General features: G+C 33.3%; 1 protein-coding gene across 1 annotated transcript; it reads left to right on the top strand.

The window, feature by feature from the left end:
• Positions 1 to 567: 567 nt before the first annotated feature.
• LOC132729023 (uncharacterized) lies at positions 568 to 21,636 on the top strand. Its single transcript, XM_060714762.1, has 11 exons — positions 568 to 796; positions 1,129 to 1,237; positions 1,737 to 1,847; positions 2,217 to 2,298; positions 3,470 to 3,564; positions 8,202 to 8,431; positions 9,860 to 10,878; positions 14,945 to 15,224; positions 16,309 to 16,504; positions 18,178 to 18,306; positions 19,618 to 21,636. The coding sequence occupies exons 1-11, from the start codon at positions 701 to 703 to the stop codon at positions 19,818 to 19,820; spliced, it is 2,550 nt and encodes an 849-aa protein (XP_060570745.1). The 5' UTR covers positions 568 to 700; the 3' UTR covers positions 19,821 to 21,636.
• Positions 21,637 to 22,470: the final 834 nt, after the last annotated feature.

Raw genomic sequence — 22,470 nt, 5'->3', positions numbered from 1 at the left:
AGACGATCTACAGGACATATTAGAGGCTCAGACTACAGACAATGTAGAGGTTGTGCTGAAGACCAAAACTACAGACAATCTACAGGACCTATCAGAGGCCCAGACTGCAGACAATGTAGAGGTTGTGCTGAGGACCCAAACTACAGACAATCTTCAGGACATATTAGAGGCCCAGACTACAGACAATGTAGAGGTTGTGCTGAAGACCAAAACTACAGACAATCTACAGGACCTATCAGAGGCCCAGACTGCAGACAATGTAGAGGTTGTGCTGAAGACCCAAACTACAGACAATCTTCAGGACATATTAGAGGCCCAGACTATAGACAATGTAGAGGTTGTGCTGAGAACCCAAACCACACACAATCTACAGGACATATTAGAGGCCAATACTACAGAAAATCTAGAGGTCTTGCTGAAGACCCAAACTACAGACAATCTTCAGGACATATTAGAGGCTCGGACTACAGACAATGTAGAGGTCATGCTGAAGACACAAACTACAGACAATATACAGGACATATTAGAGGCCCAGACTTCACACAGTGTAGGGAATATGCTTGAGACATTGACTACAGACACTCTAGAAAACAGGTTAGATGCCGAGATTTTATTCAGTCTGGAGGATATGATGGAGACCAAGACTACAGACAATCTAGAGAAAATGCTAGTGACAAAGACTTAAGACAGTCCGGAGAAAATGCTAGAGAACCAGGCTACAGACAATCCTGAAAACATGTTAGAGACCATGACTACAGACAATCTGAAGAATATGATGGAGGCTTATACTAAAGATGTAAGTATGCTTCAAATTGCATTACAAAAGTACATTTTGAAATCTATAAACAACATTTATATATGTCTACATACATAAAGTCTACTAAACTCTTTCTTGGAAGAGCTTATGATCTTTTTTTCAACATCATTTGTGTGACAGCGACTTTGGTTTGACCAAAGTGTTCCCTTGGCTATTTTCTCTCAAAACAGCATTTACAGTCTAAATCTTGGTAACTGTGGTAATGCTGGGTCAGAGAAAACTTGACTAGAAAATCCCCATACTTTTTTAGCTCAATTTAGTGATAGTTCTAGTTAATATATGTTACTACATATCATGACTGCTCATTGTAGACCCATATGAGGAAGATGGCAGTGCAACCTTCCAGTCTGAAGTCTATACAGGCTGCTGCAGAGGAGCTGATCAAACAAACCAATGATCTGCAGGATTATTGTGTGAAAGGTTGGTGCTAGGCATTCACTAAACTTAATCAATCAGAAATATCTGCAAATTGATATGATCGCACAAAAAAACTAACATTGTTGACAATGAAATCAATATGTTTCAGTTTTTGTAGCTTCACTGTTTGATCAGAGTCAGCATTTTGTCATTATTAGGTCATTGCTGACTTTCTGTATTTCAGAGACTTTCAGAGAACTTTGTTGGTCGTTATAAGTTACCAAAAGAAAAAGTAGAGGAATAATTGTTACAGTCTTGTCGGCGTTCCCGTTTTTTGCTTTAACTGGCTATCACTGTCTTAATACTGAATGGATTGACTTTATACTAAAAAGTGCTTCAACCCCCACTGGGTGAGGACCCCCAGAAGCCCCTTCAACTTTAAGATTTTTCTGCATTTCCTTTCAGTTTCATGTCTGAAAAAATATCAATACTGTACATAAAAACCTCTTTATTTATGAACTTAAATTAGAAAATTGTCTGCACTTCATTGTTTCAATCTTAGGGAGAAAGAAGCATTTAGCTGTCGTGCCGCCATTAATTCATGATTCTGAAGGCGAAAGTGAGGAATATATTGAAGATTCGGACAATGATTCAGACTATATTCCATCTGAAGGTAGGCAAATCAAATTATTTCTGTTGTCCAACCACTGCATCTATCATTGCAGTTAGAATGATTTTATTTGGCAAAGAAGTAAAATTTGAAATAAACTGTTTTCGTTCTTTGCGACTGTAAAAATTATTTTTCTGATGATTGAATAACTGGATATTGTTGCATTAGAAATTGAAAAAGTTAAAACTTTTAAGTCTGACAATAATATTACACTATTCTTATTTATGCTTCTACCTGGCAAACAAAGGTTCCAATGTTAATGCAGTTTGCTTGTGTGGCAGTCCTCGAGTTTTAAGTATTCTTGCCTGTGTGCTTATGGCTCTGATATGTCAAGCTATTGATCCTTACAATAGCTTTTTTCTTAAACTGCAGATGGAAGTGAGTCAAACACCAGTGAAGTTATTTCAGAAATAGAAATCCCTGAAGTGTCATTGACTTCAGTGCAGGAAAACAGGTAATGGTAATTTTTTTACATAATTTATACCTCTGTAAAACTTGTTGTACAGGCTGAGACCATTGAGCTCTGCTTTTCAAATATATATGCATTGGAGTTGGTTAACCTTTAAAAAATAAATTTAGCTATAGCTATATTACTATCCAAACATTTTAATATTGATAATAAATTTAATGCCACCCCAAAATTGAGGAGGCATATTTACTTCTCTAGGGGCTACAGTTTCAGACCAAATATCCTGGAAATTGGTCGGGAAGGTTATTTTGATGATTTATAGGTCAAGTTCGGATAAAGTCGTATCTGGTCAAAATCTAGGTTACAGGAGCTAAAAATAGAAAAATCTTTTGTTGAAAAAATATAAAATAGTACTTAATAATTAATTGACAGTTTAAAAATGGTCTGTGCATAGTAGAAGTATTGTAATATAACATCTGTTCAAACTGAAAAAAGGATATTCAAAGAAGACCCCTTTATACTTTGTAAACAACTGTCTTGTACACAAATCTTCCTTTATTAGACAATAAGTTAATGATGACACTAAGCAGTGCAGGACAAACATCGCCAGATAAGCGATTCAGGGCCACAATGGCCCTCTTGTTTAATAAATTACTGCATTTCAGAAAATGCATGAATAGTATTTCAAAAATAAGTGTCCGAAAAATGAGCTTTGGAAGAATCGCTGATTAGCTATAACTGGGACATCTTTCAAAAAGATGACACTGAATTTTATTTGACCTTTATTTTCTAGGTGAAATGATTAAAATTAAATTATGATTATTTTGTTATTTGTTTTAAAGGATTTGATCCATACTTGGATAAAAGAACACTCATGATATGAGTAATATACTGAATAATTCGAATATAACCTTAATATTAAAATGGCCTTGACTATCAAGGTCAAGTCATTGAAATTTGCTTAAATTGTAATTGATTTATTTATACACAGATTTGATTCAAACTTCTGCAAAAATGATGTGATGAATCATGTATGTTCGACCTTGACATTTAAATGACTGTCAAGGTCAAGTTATTGAATTTTGCTTAAATTGTGAAAATTTGTTATTCATTTACAGATTTAATTTATACTTGGACAACTCAATGGGTCATTACTAGATAAAGTTAATGAAATATAGGTTATCGAAAGTCTTTTATTTATTTTATTTCATTATAGAGATCAGAACAGTGACCATGAAGAACCTCCTGAAATGGTAGAACCTGATACTGAAGAGCCAACGAAGCATCATCTGCGATGGCTTTTTAGAAACAGTAAATACTATTGTTCTTTTAGGAATTTTTATGCTCCCTGAAAAATTTCGGGGGAGCATATAGTCAGCACCTTGTCCGTCCGTCCGTCTGTCCATCCGTTGTCTTGTCCGGAGCATAACTTGAAAACCCTTGGAGATAATTTGTTTAAACTTCATACAGAGGTAGAGGGCATTGAGGGGGAGTGCAGTGTCAAAGAACTATAACTTTATTTTGCCTGGTTTTTGAATTATCTCCCCTGATAGAAAAATCTTGTCCGGTACATAACTCTTAAAACTATAAGAGATATAAACATGAAACTTTGTAGGTGAATAGATCTCAATGGGTAGATGTGCAGTGCATAAGAACAATAACTCTTTTTGTCCTAATTTTGGAGTTATTGCCCTTTGTTAATTTTAACACTTTGAACTTTGTCCGGAACATAAATCTAAAACTATAAGAGATATCAAGATGAAACATTGTAGGTAGATAGATCTCGTTGAGTAGAAGTGCAGTGCAAAAGAACCATAACTCTGTTAAGCTTCATTTTTGAATTATTTCCCCTTTTAGAAAATCTTGTCCAGGAAGGGATTTTTTTTGCTATATAAATGTAGCCGTTTAACAGCTACTTCCCCAGCTGAAAAAAAATTCCCCTTGAGCTAAAAAATTCCCTTGGTCTGAATAAAATCAACTATTATAGCTTGTTTGTTTAAAAAATCATATTTTTGTTCAAATAGTTGTTAATTTTTATGGGGCCTACAGTGTTTGATATTACTGATTGTCCTGCAAATAAGAAGTCCAATGCCGCCGATTGGCAACCCTCTCCCTTATGCTGATCAAATCTCTAAACATTCTGTCTTTGGGAAAATTCCACTCAAAATGTGTAAAAATATGTTATATTATTTATTCTTATAGATTTCAATCATAGTCTGGAGGAACATGGAGTTATATTTATACCAAAAATCGGCAAAATATTCTATTATCACATATTTTCGCGACCTACTTCCTGTTTGATTTTCGGCTGGAATTCTGAGAGGAATGAGTTAGTTTAAGTAAATAAATTATGAAACATAAAATAATGAATTAATTTTTAGCTCACCTGTCACTTTGTGACAGGGTGAGCTTTTGTGATCGCTTTTCGTCCGGCGTCCGTCTGTCCGTCCGTCGTCCGTAAACTTTTACTTTAAATGACATCTCCTCATAAACCACTGAGCCAATTTCATCCAAACTTCACAGGAATGTTCCTTTGGTGGTCACCTTTGAAAATTGTTCAAAGAATTAAATTCCATGCAGAACTCTGGTTGCCATGGCAACCAAAAGAAAAAACTTTAAATATCATCTTCTATAAAACCAAAAGAGCTAGAGCTTAGATATTTGGCATGAAACATCTTCTAGTAAGTGTCTACCAAGTTTGTTCAAATAAAAGCCCTGGGGTCAAAATTGGCCCCGCCCCAGGGGGTCATTGATTTTTCCTATATGCATATAGTAAAAACTTTAAAAAATCTTCTTTTAAAGAACCCAAAGAGCTAGAGCTAAGATATTTAGCATGAAACATGTTCTAATGAGTGTCTACCAAGTTTGTTCAAATAAAAGCCCTGGGGTCAAAATTGGCCCCGCCCCAGGGGGTCATTGATTTTTTCTATATGCATATAGTAAAAACTTAAAAATCTTCTTTTAAAGAACCCAAAGAGCTAGAGCTAAGATATTTGGCATGAAACATGTTCTAAGAGATGTCTACCAAGTTTGTTCAAATAAGAGCCCTGGGGTCAAAATTGGCCCTGCCCCAGGGGGTCATTGATTTTCCCTATATGAATATAGTAAAAACTTAAAAATCTTCTTTTAAAGAACCCAAAGAGCTAGAGCTTAAATATTTGGCATGAAACATGTTCTAATGGATGTCTACCAAGTTTGTTCAAATAAGAGCCCTGGGGTCAAAATTTTCCCCGCCCCAGGGTGTCATTGATTTTCCCTATATGAATATAGTAAAAACTTAAAAATCTTCTTTTAAAGAACCCAAAGAGCTAGAGCTAAGATATTTAGCATGAAACATGTTCTAATGGATGTCTACCAAGTTTGTTCAACTAAGAGCCCTGGGGTCAAAATTGGCCCCGCCCCAGGGGGTCATTTATTTTTCCTATATGCATATAGTAAAAACTTAAAAATCTTCTTTTAAAGAACCCAAAGAGCTAGAGCTAAGATATTTGGCATGAAACATGTTCTAATAGATGTCTACCAAGTTTGTTCAAATAAGAGCCCTGGGGTCAAAATTGGCCCTGCCCCAGGGGGTCATTGATTTTCCCTATATGAATATAGTAAAAACTTAAAAATCTTCTTTTAAAGAACCCAAAGAGCTAGAGCTAAGATATTTAGCATGAAACATGTTCTAATGGGTGTCTACCAAGTTTGTTCAAATAAAAGCCCTGGGGTCAAAATTGGCCCCGCCCCGGGGGGTCATTGATTTTTCCTATATGCATATAGTAAAAACTTAAAAATCTTCTTTTAAAGAACCCAAAGAGTTAGAGCTAAGATATTTGGCATGAAACATGTTCTAATGGATGTCTACCAAGTTTGTTCAAATAAGAGCCCTGGGGTCAAAATTTTCCCCGCCCCAGGGGGTCATTGATTTTCCCTATATGAATATAGTAAAAACTTAAAAATCTTCTTTTAAAGAACCCAAAGAGCTAGAGCTAAGATATTTAGCATGAAACATGTTCTAATGGATGTCTACCAAGTTTGTTCAACTAAGAGCCCTGGGGTCAAAATTGGGATCACCCCAGGGGATATTGATTTTCCTTATATGTGTATAGCAAAACTTAAAAATCTACTTGGAAATAACCCGAATAGCTAGAGTTTAGATATTAAGCATGAAACATCTTCTAGTAAGTGTCTACAAAGATTAATCAAATAAAAGCCCTGGGGTCAAAACTGGCCCTGCCCCAGGCCCTGTCATTGCTTTTAAATACTAGTATATGTGTAAAGAAAAAACTTAAAAAATCTTTTTTTAAAAAACCCCAACAAGCTAGACCTTAGATGTTTAGCATGAAACATCTTCTTATGGGTGTCTACCAAGTTTATTCAAATAAAAGCCCTGGGGTTTAAACTTGCCCTGCTCCGGGGGGCCTATATACAGGTGAGCGACTTCAGGGCCATCATGGCCCTCTTGTTATGCATTAAGTGTCAAAATGTCCTTTGAAAAATCATCATCTAATTAATTTAGCGCTTAATGCAGTTTTTATATAGAAAAATCAATGTAACCATTCTGAAATAATTAGGGGAGGTGTGTGAGGAGGTAACAGCAATGTTGAAGCTTGGCAACACCACAAATGATATTAATTCAAGTGATTCCAACTTAAATAAAGTGGTTTTGTATGTAAAGGGAATTCAAGGTCAAGAAGATGGTTCTGAGATCTGAACTGTTTGCATTGTTCATGACCCACCTGACGTTTTGTTCCATGTTTATTTAAAAGTTATTAACTTATTTTTATAATGTAAGAGATTTTCCCCAAAATGTCATTTTTTCGCGCATTTTTTTCCCCAATTGAAAGGCCAGGCCTTTTCCCCAAAATTGAAAAAAAAGCCCTGCCAGGACATAGCTGTAAAACTATAAGAGAACTTGTCCAGGACATAGCTGTAAAACTATAAGAAATATCCACATGACACTTTGTAGGTAGATATATCTCAATGGGTAGATGTACGTGCACAAGAATCATAACTCTGTATTGCCTAATTCTGGAGTTATTGCCCTTTGTTTATTTTTACTTTTTGAAGTTATCCGGGATATAACTCAGAAACCATAAGAGATATGAACAAGCAGAGCAACAGAAAAGCTTTAAAAGTGAATTGGGTATTACTCCATCATTTCCTTTGGAATTGGGTATTTGCTCTATTTAATTGGGTATTCCCAAACTTGATACCCTATTATTTCAAGATCAATTGGGTATTCACTTATGAAGATATGAATTTTATGGTTTCAATAAAATTTAAACTGTTTTAAAAAGTAAATAGGATTAACCACAGGGACCCAGCACAGTGTAGATCTAGTGTAAAAAAGTAATTCTAGAAAAAAATATATACTGTATTTATAATAATAATATATATTATATCTATACAGTATATATTTTTTTCTAGAATTACTTTTTTACTCTAGATCTATCCCAACACTGTGCTTGGTCCCTGTGGGATTAACAATTTACTACAACTTTCACAATTGTTAAATTTTTTATATAAAATGCTCATGTTGTATTTCATAATATTTTTAACAAGTTCGTTTTCTGACTGATTTTTGATTATTTACGACTGTTTTTTTTTTCAAATCATTCTCCCTTTTGTACGACGCCATATTGCTTTTAAAGCGACTATTGATACAGCTGGTATCTACTTATTGGCGGTCTCCGCAAAATCAACGGTCTCTGCCCGTCTGTAAAGACCGTCAACCTGAGTAGACAAATCAAGTTCAATTAAAAAGAAATGTTACAGCCCTTTGTGAAATTTTGAACAAACATTTTTTATGCAACTATTCTTGTTTTAGGACTTGTGCTAATAGACATATAGTTGAGTGATAGTACAGCTTAACACATTTTCTGAGGCCTTCTATTTAAGGTACTCATTCCATATTTTAAATAGATGTATATTGATGTAGAATTCCTTTCTTGTCTTTTAAGTTCGTATTGAAACATATGAAGCAAAGGATGGAAAGAGAAATTATAGCAGGACAGCATACTGTTTGTACTGTAAGAACAAATACATATCCAAAATGTCAAGTCATCTTTTGAGTGTTCATACAGATGAGACTCTTGTAAAACAAATCAGAGACTTACCTTTGAGAAGCATTGCTAGGAAAATGGAACTCCAGAAACTTCAGAAAGAAGGCAACTATCAGCATAATGCAGAGGTATATTACTTTCAAGTTAAAAGTGATTTCTTACAAGTTGGACAATTAAAGAATAACAGGAAAGATAAAAACCTAACCCAAGATGTCAACTTAAGTTCCATTCGACCCACAATGTTCAAACTTCATAGGATGATTGTCCATATTGGGTAGAAGACCCCTATTGATTTTGGGGTCACAATGTCAAAGGTCAAGGTCACTATAACCTTGATACTGGAAACAGTTTCCGGAGCATAACTTAAGTTCCATTTGGCCCACAGTGTTCAAACTTCATAGGATGATTATCCATATAAGGTAGAAGACCCCTATTGATTTTGGGGTCAAAAGGTCAAGGTCACTATATCCTTAAAACTGAAAACAGTTTCTGGAGCATAATTTAAGTTCCATTTGGCCCACAATATTCAAACTTCATAGGATGATTGTCCATATTGGGCAAAAGACCCCTATTGATTTTGGGGTCACTAGGTCAAAGGTCAAGGTCACAATTACCTTAAAACCAAAAACAGTTTCCGGAGCATAACGTTAGTTCCATTTGGCCAACAATATTCAAACTTCATAGGATGATTGTTCATATTGGGTAGAAGACCCCTATTGATTTTGGGGTCACAAGGTCAAAGGTCAAAGTCACTTTTACCCTAATACTGAAAACAGTTTCTAGAGCATAATTAAAGTTCTAATTGGCCCATAATATTCAAACTTCTTAGGATGATTGTCCATATAAGGTAGAAGACCCCTATTGATTTTGGGGTCACAAGGTCAAAGGTTAAGGTCATTATTAATAACTTAAGTATTAATCAACCTACAGCTGTAAAATTTTATAGGATGAACAGCGAATTCCCATGTCTTACAAATGCTTCATCCTTACTAAAAAAAAAACACTTTCGGGCATATAATGCTCCGCCTAGTGGTGCTCTTGTTCTCAAATGCAATCTTGTTGTTACTGAAGGGATTGATTTCAGATTTCAAATTACAGCACTTTCTGGTAGAGCATAGAAATGACTGACATTTTCACATTGAAAATTATGTTGTGCAAAAATATTGAACTTTTGACAGCTTTCTTGTTATTGATACAGAAATATATTTATGTCAAAAATGATTACTTTTTTCATAGTTTTGTCTTCCTTTACTGCGTCCAGGATTTAATTAGTCAAGCATTGCTGTCTCCCCCGACAGCTCTTGTTTATTTGGTACCTACACATACATGTATTAATTTCCAAATCCAAAATTTTAGCAAAAATGGTCCTTATACATCTTTAAGTTGACAGCCACTTGTATTAATACCGGTAATTGCTCAACTTACCAGAAGCTGACTGCCAAAGACATAATTATGTTTTATTCAGATTGCTTTCTTACAAACACTAGAAAAATGCATGTTTCATGTATTAACAGTAGGAAGGAGACTCTTTTTTCAGATGATATATATATTTTCAGGTGCTAAAGAAGGGAGAGGGTTTAATAGTTGTTTGTAGAAGACCTGGTAAATTGCAAGGAGATGCAAGTAACTATGTCCCATGTGAATACTGTTTTGGGTATTATCATGAGAAACAGATATGGAATCATTGTAAAGGATGTTATCACAGAGCAGTAGTGGTTGACTCCTCTGCAAATTATTTAAGAAACGGCAGAGCAATGTTGTCTCCTTTCTTTAAAAGGGAAGATAAAGACTATGATCAGCTAAATGAACTGATAAGTAAGATGAAAGAAACAGAAAAACATCCAGGATTGAAAAAAGTGTGTTATGAAGATGAGCTCATCAGAGAATTCGGAATACACTTGCTGGACAAACTGGGCAGTGAAGAGGAACAAAGACGAAAAGATAAGGATAACATTAGAACAAAAATGAGGTGTGTAGCTAGTCTGCTTAATAAACTTAACACAAAGAAGTTACTTCCACAGCCTTTGAACAATTTCATAAGTGCTCAGGAGTTCATAAATGTGGTCAATGCAGTCAAGGAACTGTCAAGGGAGAGAAACTCCCCCCAGTTTGCTGTATGTGTAGGAGGGTACTTAAAACATATATGTTTGTTGAAGAAAAGTCTAGGTCGTAGGCAAGAAGATAGAAGGAAACGAGAGGAAGCACAAGCTTTTGATGAAGAATTTGCAGCCCATTGGAATTCTAAGGTCAGTGCAGTTGCCAATCGAACAAAGCGATTAAGGAGCCTGAATAAGAAGCAGGACATTCCAGCAACTGAAGACTTGGTGAAATTGAAAGACTACCTTATTATGAGGATCAAGCAAGGGGCAAGCAATCTGAGGCCAACATATGCTGAATATGTGGAGATGACACAAGTGGTTACTGCTAGAGTGGCTCTATTTAATATGAGGAGGATAGCAGAAGTTGAGGAGTTGAAAATTGCTGATTTTGACATGAGAATCAGTGGAAATGAAGCAGGCAGTAATAGAGAAATTTTAGAGTCTCTGGATGTCACTGAAAAGGCTTTATTACAAAGGTAATGATCATTTATAAGAAGCATTATTTTTATTCCCTTGAATTAAGTGATACAAAAAAAAACCTTTTTTAACTTATTCTTTACAGGGCTCTAAATGTCACTTTTTAGTGCTGAAATTAGATATTATTCCATAGTTGAAAACTGTTAACCAGCCATTTACAAATACCAGTTAAATTCCCCTTCATTTTGTAACATAAGCTCTCATTCTTAATTATGTGAGAGAGTGGGGAAGTGGGGGAGAGAGGGAGAGCCCTGCATAACTTTCAATAAGCAGATTAATCACTCTGCGCATTAAGCAGTGGCCCAATGATGGCCTGTAAAATATTGATTGGGCCCCAAGATTTTTTAGTCACTGGAAAGAATTGCCTGTACAAAATAATTGGTCATTTATCAAGTTTTTCCAATTATTCTATTAGTGGACCATTTAATACATTTTCGGATGATAGAATAAGTATGACACATCCAACATATTGAGTGACTTCATGCTTACATTGACCTTGAACTGTCCTTGACCGTCAATGTCAAGTTATTGAATTTGGTTATTGATTGACTGATTTAATAAATTTTTGGATCATAGAACACTTACGAAACATTTGACATGTTGAGTGACTTAATGCTGAACTTTCTTGTTTTAGTGCTCTGTAAGTTGTATACAATTTTAAAATGCCCTGTAGCTTTTATATATTTATGTATACCTCCTAAGTGGTTTATAATTTTTAAATGCTCCATAAATGATATATATATATATTCACACATACCTTCACTTACGGGGCCTATATATAAGACCGAGTTGAGTGGCATTATTTCATGCAGTCAGTTTTTAAATATGCCACTATGTAGGCATATAATGAACATTTCCAAACAATAGAACTAAGGTATATATATCAACTATATATTTAATTTTACAATAGGTGAAAACATATTGACCAATAACATAAAACCCCTTAAAAATATATACATTTGTGGGACATATAGCATTAACTATTAAAACCGGCTTACGGACACTATTTTAGAAGGGTAGCCTACGCCCCCATACATCATTTTAAACATGCTAGAGTTGCCAGGCCTTATTTATACCCCAAATTAAATATAAACCCCACAAGTATGGTCTTAAATAGACTGATGCCCTGTAAATGGAGGAATGTAACTGTATATATATATATATATATATATTGTTATATATACCCCACAAGTTGTGTATATATTGTTATATACATGTATACCCCACAAGTTGTGTATATATTGTTTTATATACCCCACAAGTTGTGTATATATTGTTATATATACCCCATAAGTTGTGTATATATTGTTTTATTATATAATCTATAAATAGCTTTGAAATGCCTTTCCCTGATTGGCTAACAAGCAATTTTTTGTAAAAAATAACAGGTCAATATCAGAGTATATTCACTGTTTTTTTCCCCTAAAAATAGATTTTCAGAGTATATTCACCAGTTTTTCTTCTAAAAATAGATTTTCTGGAAATCCATAAAAGGCGCGAGACTTAGACGTGACGTCACGCCAATTTGTTGTTATTATTCTGAAAAAAACGTTGAGTGTGGTGTACATAAGAGTCAAATAAGTCTATTTAGTTACTGTTTTTTTTTCATTTTTAAGAACAATAGGGATTAGCATGCCAATGGAAAGGGCCAAATTATGGAAACAGTAGACAAGCTGAACAATAATGATTTCCGTCGTATGCAATGGCTGATGTGATAAGCCATATAAAAGCTATTTATAAATTATATAATAAAACAGATATGTACTTTTTAGCTGTTGAATATGATGTGATATGTACTGAAAAATTAATATTGACCTCGGCTATCGCCTCGGTCAATATTAATTTTTTAGTACATATCACATCATATTCAACAGCTAAAAAGTCCATATTTGTATAATATATACCCCACAAGTTGTGTATATATTGTTATATATACCCCACAAGTTGTGTATATATTGTTATATATACCCCACAAGTTGTGTATATATTGTTATATATACCCCACAAGTTGTGTATATATTGTTTTATATACCCCACAAGTTGTGTATATATTGTTATATATACCCCATAAGTTGTGTAAATATTGTTTCATATACCCCACAAGTTGTGTATATATTAAGAGGATATTTTTTCGTTTTTCGTGAAATATTTTATATATTTTCACGAAACATGATATAATGCCACATATTTTCACGAGCCGGGACGGCGAGTGAAAATATGTGGCATTTTATCATGTTTCGTGAAAATATATAAAATATTTCACGAAAAACGAAAAAATAACCTTTTTATTTAATTTACTTATCAAAAAAAAAATGGTTACGAATCACCTTGCTTGCTACGCAACTGCAATTGTACAGCGCGCAGTAATATAGATGCGTCTTGTTTTGCACGCGATATTTGGCGCTACATTGTGACGTCACGTAAACAATCCTTTAAACGCCTGTACAGCGTTAATGGCTGAATTAAAGATATTGGTGTTCGGATTAATTTTCTTAGACCATTTTCTATCCTTCTAGATAGTTTTCAAAACGAAATTCAACGAAAAGTTGTTTTGTATTTCTCAGATTTTTCAAACAAAATGGCGAAAGAAGTCCCTTGAAATAAATATGAGTTTTGACTCCGCCCACTTTCATATTTATATTTCATATTTATTCTTAAAAAATATGAAATATATATTTGACTGATATAGCACCATATTTCATGGATAAAATTAAATAATGTTATATATACCCCATAAGTTGTGTATATATTGTTATATATACCCTATATTGTTATATATACCCCACAAGTTGTGTATACATGTATATTGTTTTATATACCCCACAAGTTGTGTATATATTGTTATATATACCCCATAAGTTGTGTATACTTTACTATCCTAGCTTAGTTTTAATTATAAATGACTCATTTTTAGCTCGACTATTCGATAAGAATAAGTAGAGCTATTGTAGTCACCCGAGCTTTGGCGTCAGCGTAACCACTTATGTTAAAGTTTTTGTAATAGTTCAAATATTTTCAAAGTCCATTGACATATGGCTTTGAAACTTTGCACACTTGTTCACCACCATTACCCCAACCTGTAAACAGGATTAGGTAACTGTATCAAGCATTTTGACAGAATTATGCCCCTTTTCCGACTTAGAATTTATGTTAAAAAAAACGTTAATTGTAAAATTACGACGTCACGTCCGTTGATATTATTATTATTTATTTACCTTGAAAAAGGCATACATTTGCCGAAACGGAAAAATAAAAAATGATATTATACGTGTTATTGCTGTGACTTTATTATTTTAATGTTAAAGTTTTTGTAATACCTCAAATATTTTCAAAGTCCATTGACAGATGGCTTTGAAACTTGCACACTTGTTCACCATCATTACCCCAACCTGTAAACAGGATTAGGTAACTGTATCAAGCATTTTTTTTACTATCAAGCACTAAGAATAGTCGAGCGTTGCTGTTAACTTAATTTGAACTTTATCAACTAGAACTTTTAACATTTTAACAAATAATTTATGGTTTGGTCTTTTCTGTAGCTTTGTTTCCTCTTGGACCTTTGTGTTCAAACTAACACTTAATTGGTTTATCAAAGTCAACACATATAACAACATGTTCAATTCCTACAGTTAACATGTATAATGCTGTTTTCTTGTTGTCAAGTTGTATGTCCTTGATGTCTGCACTTTTTGACCACAAACTTTTTATCCAGTCCAAAATTCATGTTACATGGTGTTCCAGTTTAGGAACTATAGAAATTTAGAAAACCATCAACACTTCCAAAGTTTCTGTTGTCTTTATACTCTACCAATCCTGTATTTTATGTGGTATATTTTAAAAACCACATGCCCAAATGGCCTATGATTACAAAATCCTAAATTCTTTGACTGAGTTATTCAGCTTCAGATATTATTATTGGCTTGACTATTTTTTCAGACTAAATGTAAATTTAAGAAAAAAATTTTAACAGAGAGTAAATCTGCAATTCTAATGAAAAAGCAGTGTTTATGTAATTCATGAAAATGTGTAAAATATATAATTATATATGTCATTATATTTGTTCAGGATACAATTAATAGAAGTCAGAGGCAAAAGTACTAGGGGAGTCAGAAAGGTATTCATCCTTTTAACACCTGATATGGTTAAAGGCATTGAGTATCTTCTGCAAACAAGGGCATATGCTGGTGTCAAATCAGACAACAAATACGTATTTGGAAGGACATGTGCTACCCCTCAGGATGGTTGTACAGCAATGAGGGAGGTTGCAAAAGCTTGTCCTGGTCTTTCCAATCCAAACTTGATTAGGACAAGACTTCTTCGAAGATACCTGGCTACAAGTACACAGGTATAAGTTTTATGTTTTGTCAGACTGATATTTAGCTCGCTGTTTGGAAGAAAAAGTCAATCTATTGAGGTGGCTCAGTCGTCATAACAGAATTTTTGTCGGCATGCAAAAAACTTTGATATAGCCCAATACTCAAAAAGTATATAAGGTATCAGCATCAAGCTCATCATGACAAGGGAAAACAAGGGCTATTGCACGGAAAGTTATATTTTCAAAGTTATTGCCCTTTTTAACTTAAAAATTTTAGTAGAATGATGGCCCTTGACAGATTTGGTACTGCATGTAGTGCTTTTGTTATAGATCTAGCACTGAATTTCACTGATGCACTTAAAGAAGTACTAGGCTCATTTAAGAGTTAAAACTTTTGATGCTGAAATCTATCCAATTTTATTTAAGTCATACTGACTATGTCTAATTTAAATAAGAGAACACACAAAATGTGTATTGAAAGCTGCATTATATTTTGACAGTTCAAGTTAAGTAGGTCATTTCTTATAAAAACAAATGCCATTTCTTTTTTTACGGCACTGTATTCATACTTTATTTACCTATGGTGTTGGGCTACCATGACCGAGTGGTTAAGGTTGTTGACTTCAAATCACTTACCTCTCACCACTGGGTTCAAGCCTCTTGAGCGACTTCTGATTTTTCAAGTGAGAAAGCTATCCAGCTACCTAACGGAACATCGGTGGTTCTACTCAGGTGCCCGTTTTCCTGAAATAATGTAGAGGGACACCTGAGGTCTTCCTCCTGAAATTTGAACCAAGTATACCTTTTATCTACCGTGGCTTGTAGCTTCTGAACTCAGATATTTGATGTACTTTTGAGTTAAAACATATATATTTATAGATGATTTGGAAACAAGCACTTCCTACATTTTGTTAATTCCACTTGTCAGCTTCTCATTTGAAATGTTTATGAATCCTTTTATAGATTGAGAATTTCCTGATGGGATTAAGCCATTAAGTCTGTTTCCACTTTATATCTCTTGAACCTATCCATGGATTATTATGTCAGATCTGTAAATAGATATTTAATAGAGAATGTCCTTTTGCAATGTTGCTAATTAAAATGTAATAAATAGATCATGGATATGTCTGGTGATGAGTTGCGAATGGTTGCCGACCATATGGGACATTCTGTGCAGATTCACACAGACATCTATAAGCTCCAGAGTTCTGTGTTGGAGAGGACAAAAGTAGCAAGGGCCTTGGTAGCCATTGAAAATGGAACCTTGTGCAACTTTAGAGGGCATTCCCTGAGCAGCATCAACATTGATGGTAACACATTATATATATTTATAGTCTTTTTCATGCCTCTGAAAAGTGGGTATCTTAAAATTGTGCCTACCGTCTGTCCGAGCAAACATTTGGATACTTAGGTGGCTCGGGAACAATAAGATTTTTATGTTATTCATTCAGTAATCTCTTGTGTGGCTATTTTTCGTCTTAGGTGGCTAAATGAACAATAGAGAGAACAATAGAGAAGCCAAATAAGTATAATATTGTGAGGCTTTCCGTCCATCTTGATTTCGTGTCCAGGCTATCTTTCTCTTATTCATGGAATGATTGCAAAATTATTTAGACAAGTATGTTATACATCAAGATTATGTGTCGCATAAAAGAACCTCGCCTCTATCTTAAAAGTCAAGGTAACACTTGCTGGTTAAATGTTTATCAATCAGTGTCCAAGCTATATTTTCCTCATTCTGGAAGGATTGCAAAATAATTTAGTCCAATTGTGTTATATATATCAAGACCACGTGGTCACTATATATTTCCTCAGCAAAGCGTCATTAGGATTTAAATCATACAGTGTAGGAGGACATTATTCCAAAAATTGAACAACATTGCTTCTGGATTTTTTAAACATGACCATGATATTTCATATCAATGATATCATAGTTGAATCTATAGCTTTCATGTTTTGGGATCAGACTGGATGGCTGCATTAAGCATCATTGTCACCAGACTATCAGAGAGGACTTATGGACTGCAAAAACACCTGTCAGCTATTAGTCCTGCTACCGTATCTGCAAGAATATCTTAAAAGAAAACATTTGTAAACATATAAAAACTATGTGATATAGAACGGTTTGAACCTTGAGAACAAAACAGTAGGAAAAGTAGAAACATTTATTGAAAAGTAGGAGCCATTTCAAAAAAGAAGGAAAAGTATCAGCCATTTCAAAAAATAAGGAAAAAGTATGAATGCTGGAAGCCTGCACAGGTCAAACTGCAGGAGGGGGGGGGGGGGTTGGGGAAGGGGGGATTTTGACAACATCTCTTAAACCACATAACCAATTGCAACCAAACTTCGCAGAAATGAATCTTAGGTGGTACTTTTCAAAGTTGTTCAAAACAGTTAATTCAATTGAAAATTCTAGTTGCTATGACAACCAAAAGGAAAATCTATGACAGTCTTCTTGTCTTCAAGGCCTACATCTTAGATATTTGACTTATAGTGACTTCTACCAAGATTGTTCAAGTTATGGTACCAGAGTACAATAAAGTACTCACCACCCTGGTGGTCCGTTGATTTACTGTAGATTATATAAGGAAACTTTAAAAATGTTTGGCTTAGAGCTTGAATATTTTTTGTTTACAATACCTTGAACTTTCACAGGTATTCATCTTATAGAGAAGTGAAGTGAATAAGAGCATTTACACTCCTTACTTTGATCCTGTGGTCAGTGCCAATAACAAGACGAGTATTGGCATCACATATGCTTCTCTTGTTTAAATAGAAATCGTGTAGCGATATACATCGATACAATGTAAAAGGAAAAAAATATTAAAGAATGAAAACTTCACACTAATACATTTTGTTTTATGTACTTTACATGGTATATGCCATGATTTTAGGTGAAAAAAATAAACAAATAAATTTTGCCACTCTTCAAAATTACTGTCATTTGAAACATTGAAAATAAAAACAAAATTATATTTTTTAGAAATTCCAGATCCTGTAGACCCTATTGAAACTATGGAGGATAAAGAGACAGATGATTTCAATGAAGGAGTGGAGGATATGGATGTTGCTGGAGGAGTTTCATCTGAAGCAATTGTTGTGGAAAGGAAAGGTGAAGTAAAAAGAAATGTTTTTATTCATTTCCATGAAATAATGTTGAAATACAGATAATAATCAATACAGGACCTTGAAATACAGGACACTGCTTTCATATATACTAAGCCACAAAGTAATGGATTTAGGTAGAAAATTGGAAGTTTAGTTAAAGAAACAGTTCTTAGGTTTTATAGAGCAACATTTAAATCCACATGTACTTTTTAAGCCATAATGATAATAAAAGCAACAGACACGCTACAACTGCCTTATAACTTTCTTTACTGTACTGGTTTCCTAGCATTTTACGGCCCAAAATCACAATTTTTACACATAAAATAAGAATTTATAAACGGAAAAGTACAAAACTTTACCAGAACACAGCATTGCCTTGTTTTTATTTTGCTCTTAAACTTAATATTTCAATAGTATACGAGCCAAGAAAACTAAAAGTTTTCTTGTTTTAATTCAAAATTCATAGTATTTTTCTGGACCTCCTTATTTTTAAAATAAGTCCTGTCCATGTAATGATAAACATCTACATTTGAATATGCAAATACGGTTTAGTGAAATTTTCTCATATCGTCTGCAAGTATAATGCTCAAAAGAAATAATTTAACTTGAATGGAGCGTTAACAAGTATTTGAATTGAAATTCTCCAGGTATTGCCTATTTTCTGATGTAGCAAGTTCCCTAAGGTGTCTTTAAACAGCCGACAAATCTGTAAAATATGTAGACCACTGTTCTTATTTTTTTGCTCTTTGGAACAGAAATTAGAAATCTCTTTCAATTGATGAAGTGTCACAGATTCTGTACCAATAAAAAAAGACCTTACTCAACAAAGATGAGAAAGGGCTGGAAACTGCTAGGGGCAAGAAACTGCTAGGAATCCAGTAAATTACAAAATAGATGACTTAATATATATATATATATGAATTCCTATTAGTTATCTGGATATTAAGAATTAAATTTATTAGGCAGTTACAAGTATTTTCTATAAAGTTTGCAAACAATATGCATAGGGTACTGTAATATTGACAATAAGGACAGTTACAAGTAAATGTTATATTAAAATTGTTAGAGTGTGATAAATTTTACATCCAAAAAAAATTTCCAGAAAATGTTACACTCTTTCAGATGGAAGACAAAATATTTTATTGAGATTTTTTAATGACTTTCCCACTTTTGTCAAATTTAAAAGGATTGTATAGAAAAAAATTGAACAAGAAAAGTTATGATTTAAGATGGTTTATACTTCCCATAGCATACTATTATGAATTTGAGCATTTCTTTTGTGAAATATGTTACAATTTTTTTTTTTTTTCAAAAGGGTTAAAACGTAAACGATGGAGTAGCGAAGAGGAGAGGGATTTGGAGAGAGCATTCGGTGTTAAGATGAAAAATAAACAAAATGTATCAACTGAAGACATTAAATGGGCAAAGGAAAATTTTCAAAGTTTGATGGAAAGATCAGAAGCAGTAATTAGGTCAAAAGTAAATAATATAATACTTGGAAAATCAAAAAGAAATTAAACTTGGATAAGCCTTATTGAGAAACATCTATGATGTAGAAGACTATGTCTGCTTGAGGATAGGGGTGATGGGGGGCACACGTGTTTAAAAACATCTCTTATTTAATATTAAATGGATGATCGAGTATTTTTGTAGTCAGAACAAAACTTTTTCTCATGTTTTTGTGACACCATAATTTTTCGTATTTGAACAGTCTTATTTGTTATGCCAAGGGAAAATTTGTTATTGTTATTGGAGCATTTATTACTTTTTTATACCTTATGAATAAGGAAGCAATGATTATTTTATGCCCCAAAAGGATGGCAAATAGTAATCGCCCCATCCTTTTGTCCATTTAACTTGACACTTCATGCAACCTCATAGCATTATTTAACTTATCAAGTACTTGATCCCTGTAAGATATTGAGTCAGTAGATCAAAAGGTCAAGGTCACTGTGACCTAAAATGTGAAAATCATCTCTATATGATAACTAGAGTTTCTTTTTATCAACACTCTTCAAACTTCATAGGATGATTGTTCAAAGACAGGTGATAATCCCTATTGCTTTTTGGGTCAGTAGGTCAAAAATGTCATGGTCACAGTGGCCTGTAATGTTGAAATTCCTTCTGTGGTATAACTTGACTTTTGTAATACTCAAAGTCTCAAAACTTCATAACTCAATATGTGTCAGTGAATAGAAGTTTTCCCATTGTTTTTGGTAGTCTAATAGGACAAAGGTCCAGGGGGGTATGTCAGTTCTCAAAGAGATGCCTCGTTATACCTAAAATGAAAAAAATGTCAACAATTGAACCAGTCATGTATCATTGACAATTAATACTTATTTTTAATCATTGAAATGATCCTAAATTTAACTTTATAGTAACCATAAATAAATCAAGGAAATCAGTAAAGTACTTTGAGTTATATTTGAAACAAATTAAGAGGATAAAATAGTAATTTAGTAATTTAAGAATATCAGTAAATTATTTGGATGATATCAATAAAAAGATCTCTGTATATCATTTATTCAATAATTGATAATATTATAGATATACATTAATTTGAAATATTTTCTAATTTCTAATAAATTTAAAGTTTTGGCTATAAAACTTCAGAATAGTCAAAGTCTGTACCATTTTGTGATAATATTTGATTTTTCTTTTTAAATTTTGAAATCCCTATGTATTTTCTGAAATTCTCTTTTACACTGAATTCAAGTTATCTTGAAAATTTAAATAGATATTCAGTATACATATTTTTTATATTATTAAATCATTTCAAAATATTGTGAACACATCAATGGAATTTGAATTCTACATAAATTCTTTTAAGGGTATAAACAATCATTTCATCATTGTTGAAAGATAAGAATTTTGGGATAGCTTTAAAGAAAGAATTAGTTAAGAATGCAGATATATTATAACATCAAGAAGGATATCATAAAAGCATATTTAATAAGTTATACAAAGAATATTCATTTTGTGTTTCTAACACTTAAAGTGATAACATGATAAAAATCTTGGGAAATAAGTAAATCATTAGAACTGGGCAGGTTGATTTACATGATACTCATGTTTTTTTTCTATTTCATATTCTATTTTCAAAGACAGTCATTTCTTTATAATTGTTATCATGATTATTGTTTCACTTCTTGGAAACAAATGCCATTTCACTTGCAACAGTGATGAAAAATTAAACAGTAATTGGGAGTTTTAAACTCTACAATTCATTTTAGCAGACGAAACTGATAACTGTTTGTTCAGCCTCATAAATTATGTGTAGTGTTGATTAAAGAATATTTAGTTTCCTTACTGAAGTTACTCATGTTAATCAAAGATTAATCAAAGATAAATTTGTTAGTTTTTTGTTTTGTTTGTTTGTTTGTTTTTGGTGTTTTTTTTCTGAATATTGTTAGAATCAAAATAGGTTCATGTTTTCCTTGCTAAGTCATATATCATATCGAATGTTTGATTGAATTGATGTTTTAGTTGTAGTTTGTATGTATTTCAGCCAGTGTTATACATTCAGAGGTTCAATCTCCAGAACCATTTTCATAAACATTGCTTCTTAGAATCCATTTTAACCAGACTCTTGATTACTACTCTACACTCTGTAATACCATTGAATGTTTGGTTAGCGATAAAATGGCCGTGTGCCCTCTTGTTCTGATATACCTTTCAAATAGTAATTCATTTCTAAATCATTCAAATTTATGTTGACCAAATTAATTTCCATTAGAGTATACTTTTTCTGAATAAATTTTTAACACTAGTAAGACTTGATGTAGGTATGTTATGGTTATTCTGATGAATAAGGGATTCAATGTTATGGAAATTCAAATGGTTACTGTGATTCACACACTTATCAATGCTTCAGACTGATTTTAAGATTCTAAATTTTCTTGTCATGCTTGCCCAATTAATTATTCTGTACTATCATTTTCGTTTGTAATGATTCCTATTTTTTGGTCAATTCATTAAAGTTCTTTGTTTAACAGATCAGTTTATCTTTTCACCAAAGTAGCTTTTTTTTTAATGTATTAAAAAATAGTAACTTAAATATTTTTATGCCCACACAAAGTGGGAGCATATGGCGTTGCACTTGTCCGTCCGTCTGTCTGTACGTCCCGAAATTTGTGAATGCAACTCTTAAACCTGATGGCAGATTTTG

The sequence above is a fragment of the Ruditapes philippinarum genome, unplaced genomic scaffold, assembly GCF_026571515.1.
Source record: "Ruditapes philippinarum isolate M1 unplaced genomic scaffold, ASM2657151v2 ctg5534_1_1_1_1, whole genome shotgun sequence".
Classification (NCBI taxonomy): Eukaryota; Metazoa; Mollusca; class Bivalvia; order Venerida; family Veneridae; genus Ruditapes; species Ruditapes philippinarum.
The sequence above is the reverse complement of the archived record's forward strand: the minus strand, read 5'-3'. Positions and strand labels throughout refer to the sequence as shown.

Bases quoted from the DNA above. Each gene is read 5' to 3' on its own strand.
- LOC132729023 (XM_060714762.1), top strand. From the start codon at position 701: ATGCTAGAGAACCAGGCTACAGACAATCCTGAAAACATGTTAGAGACC. The intron at 2,299-3,469 runs GTAATGGTAATT...ATTTCATTATAG, and splicing joins ACTTCAGTGCAGGAAAACAG to AGATCAGAACAGTGACCATG. The intron at 3,565-8,201 runs GTAAATACTATT...TTGTCTTTTAAG, and splicing joins GCGATGGCTTTTTAGAAACA to TTCGTATTGAAACATATGAA.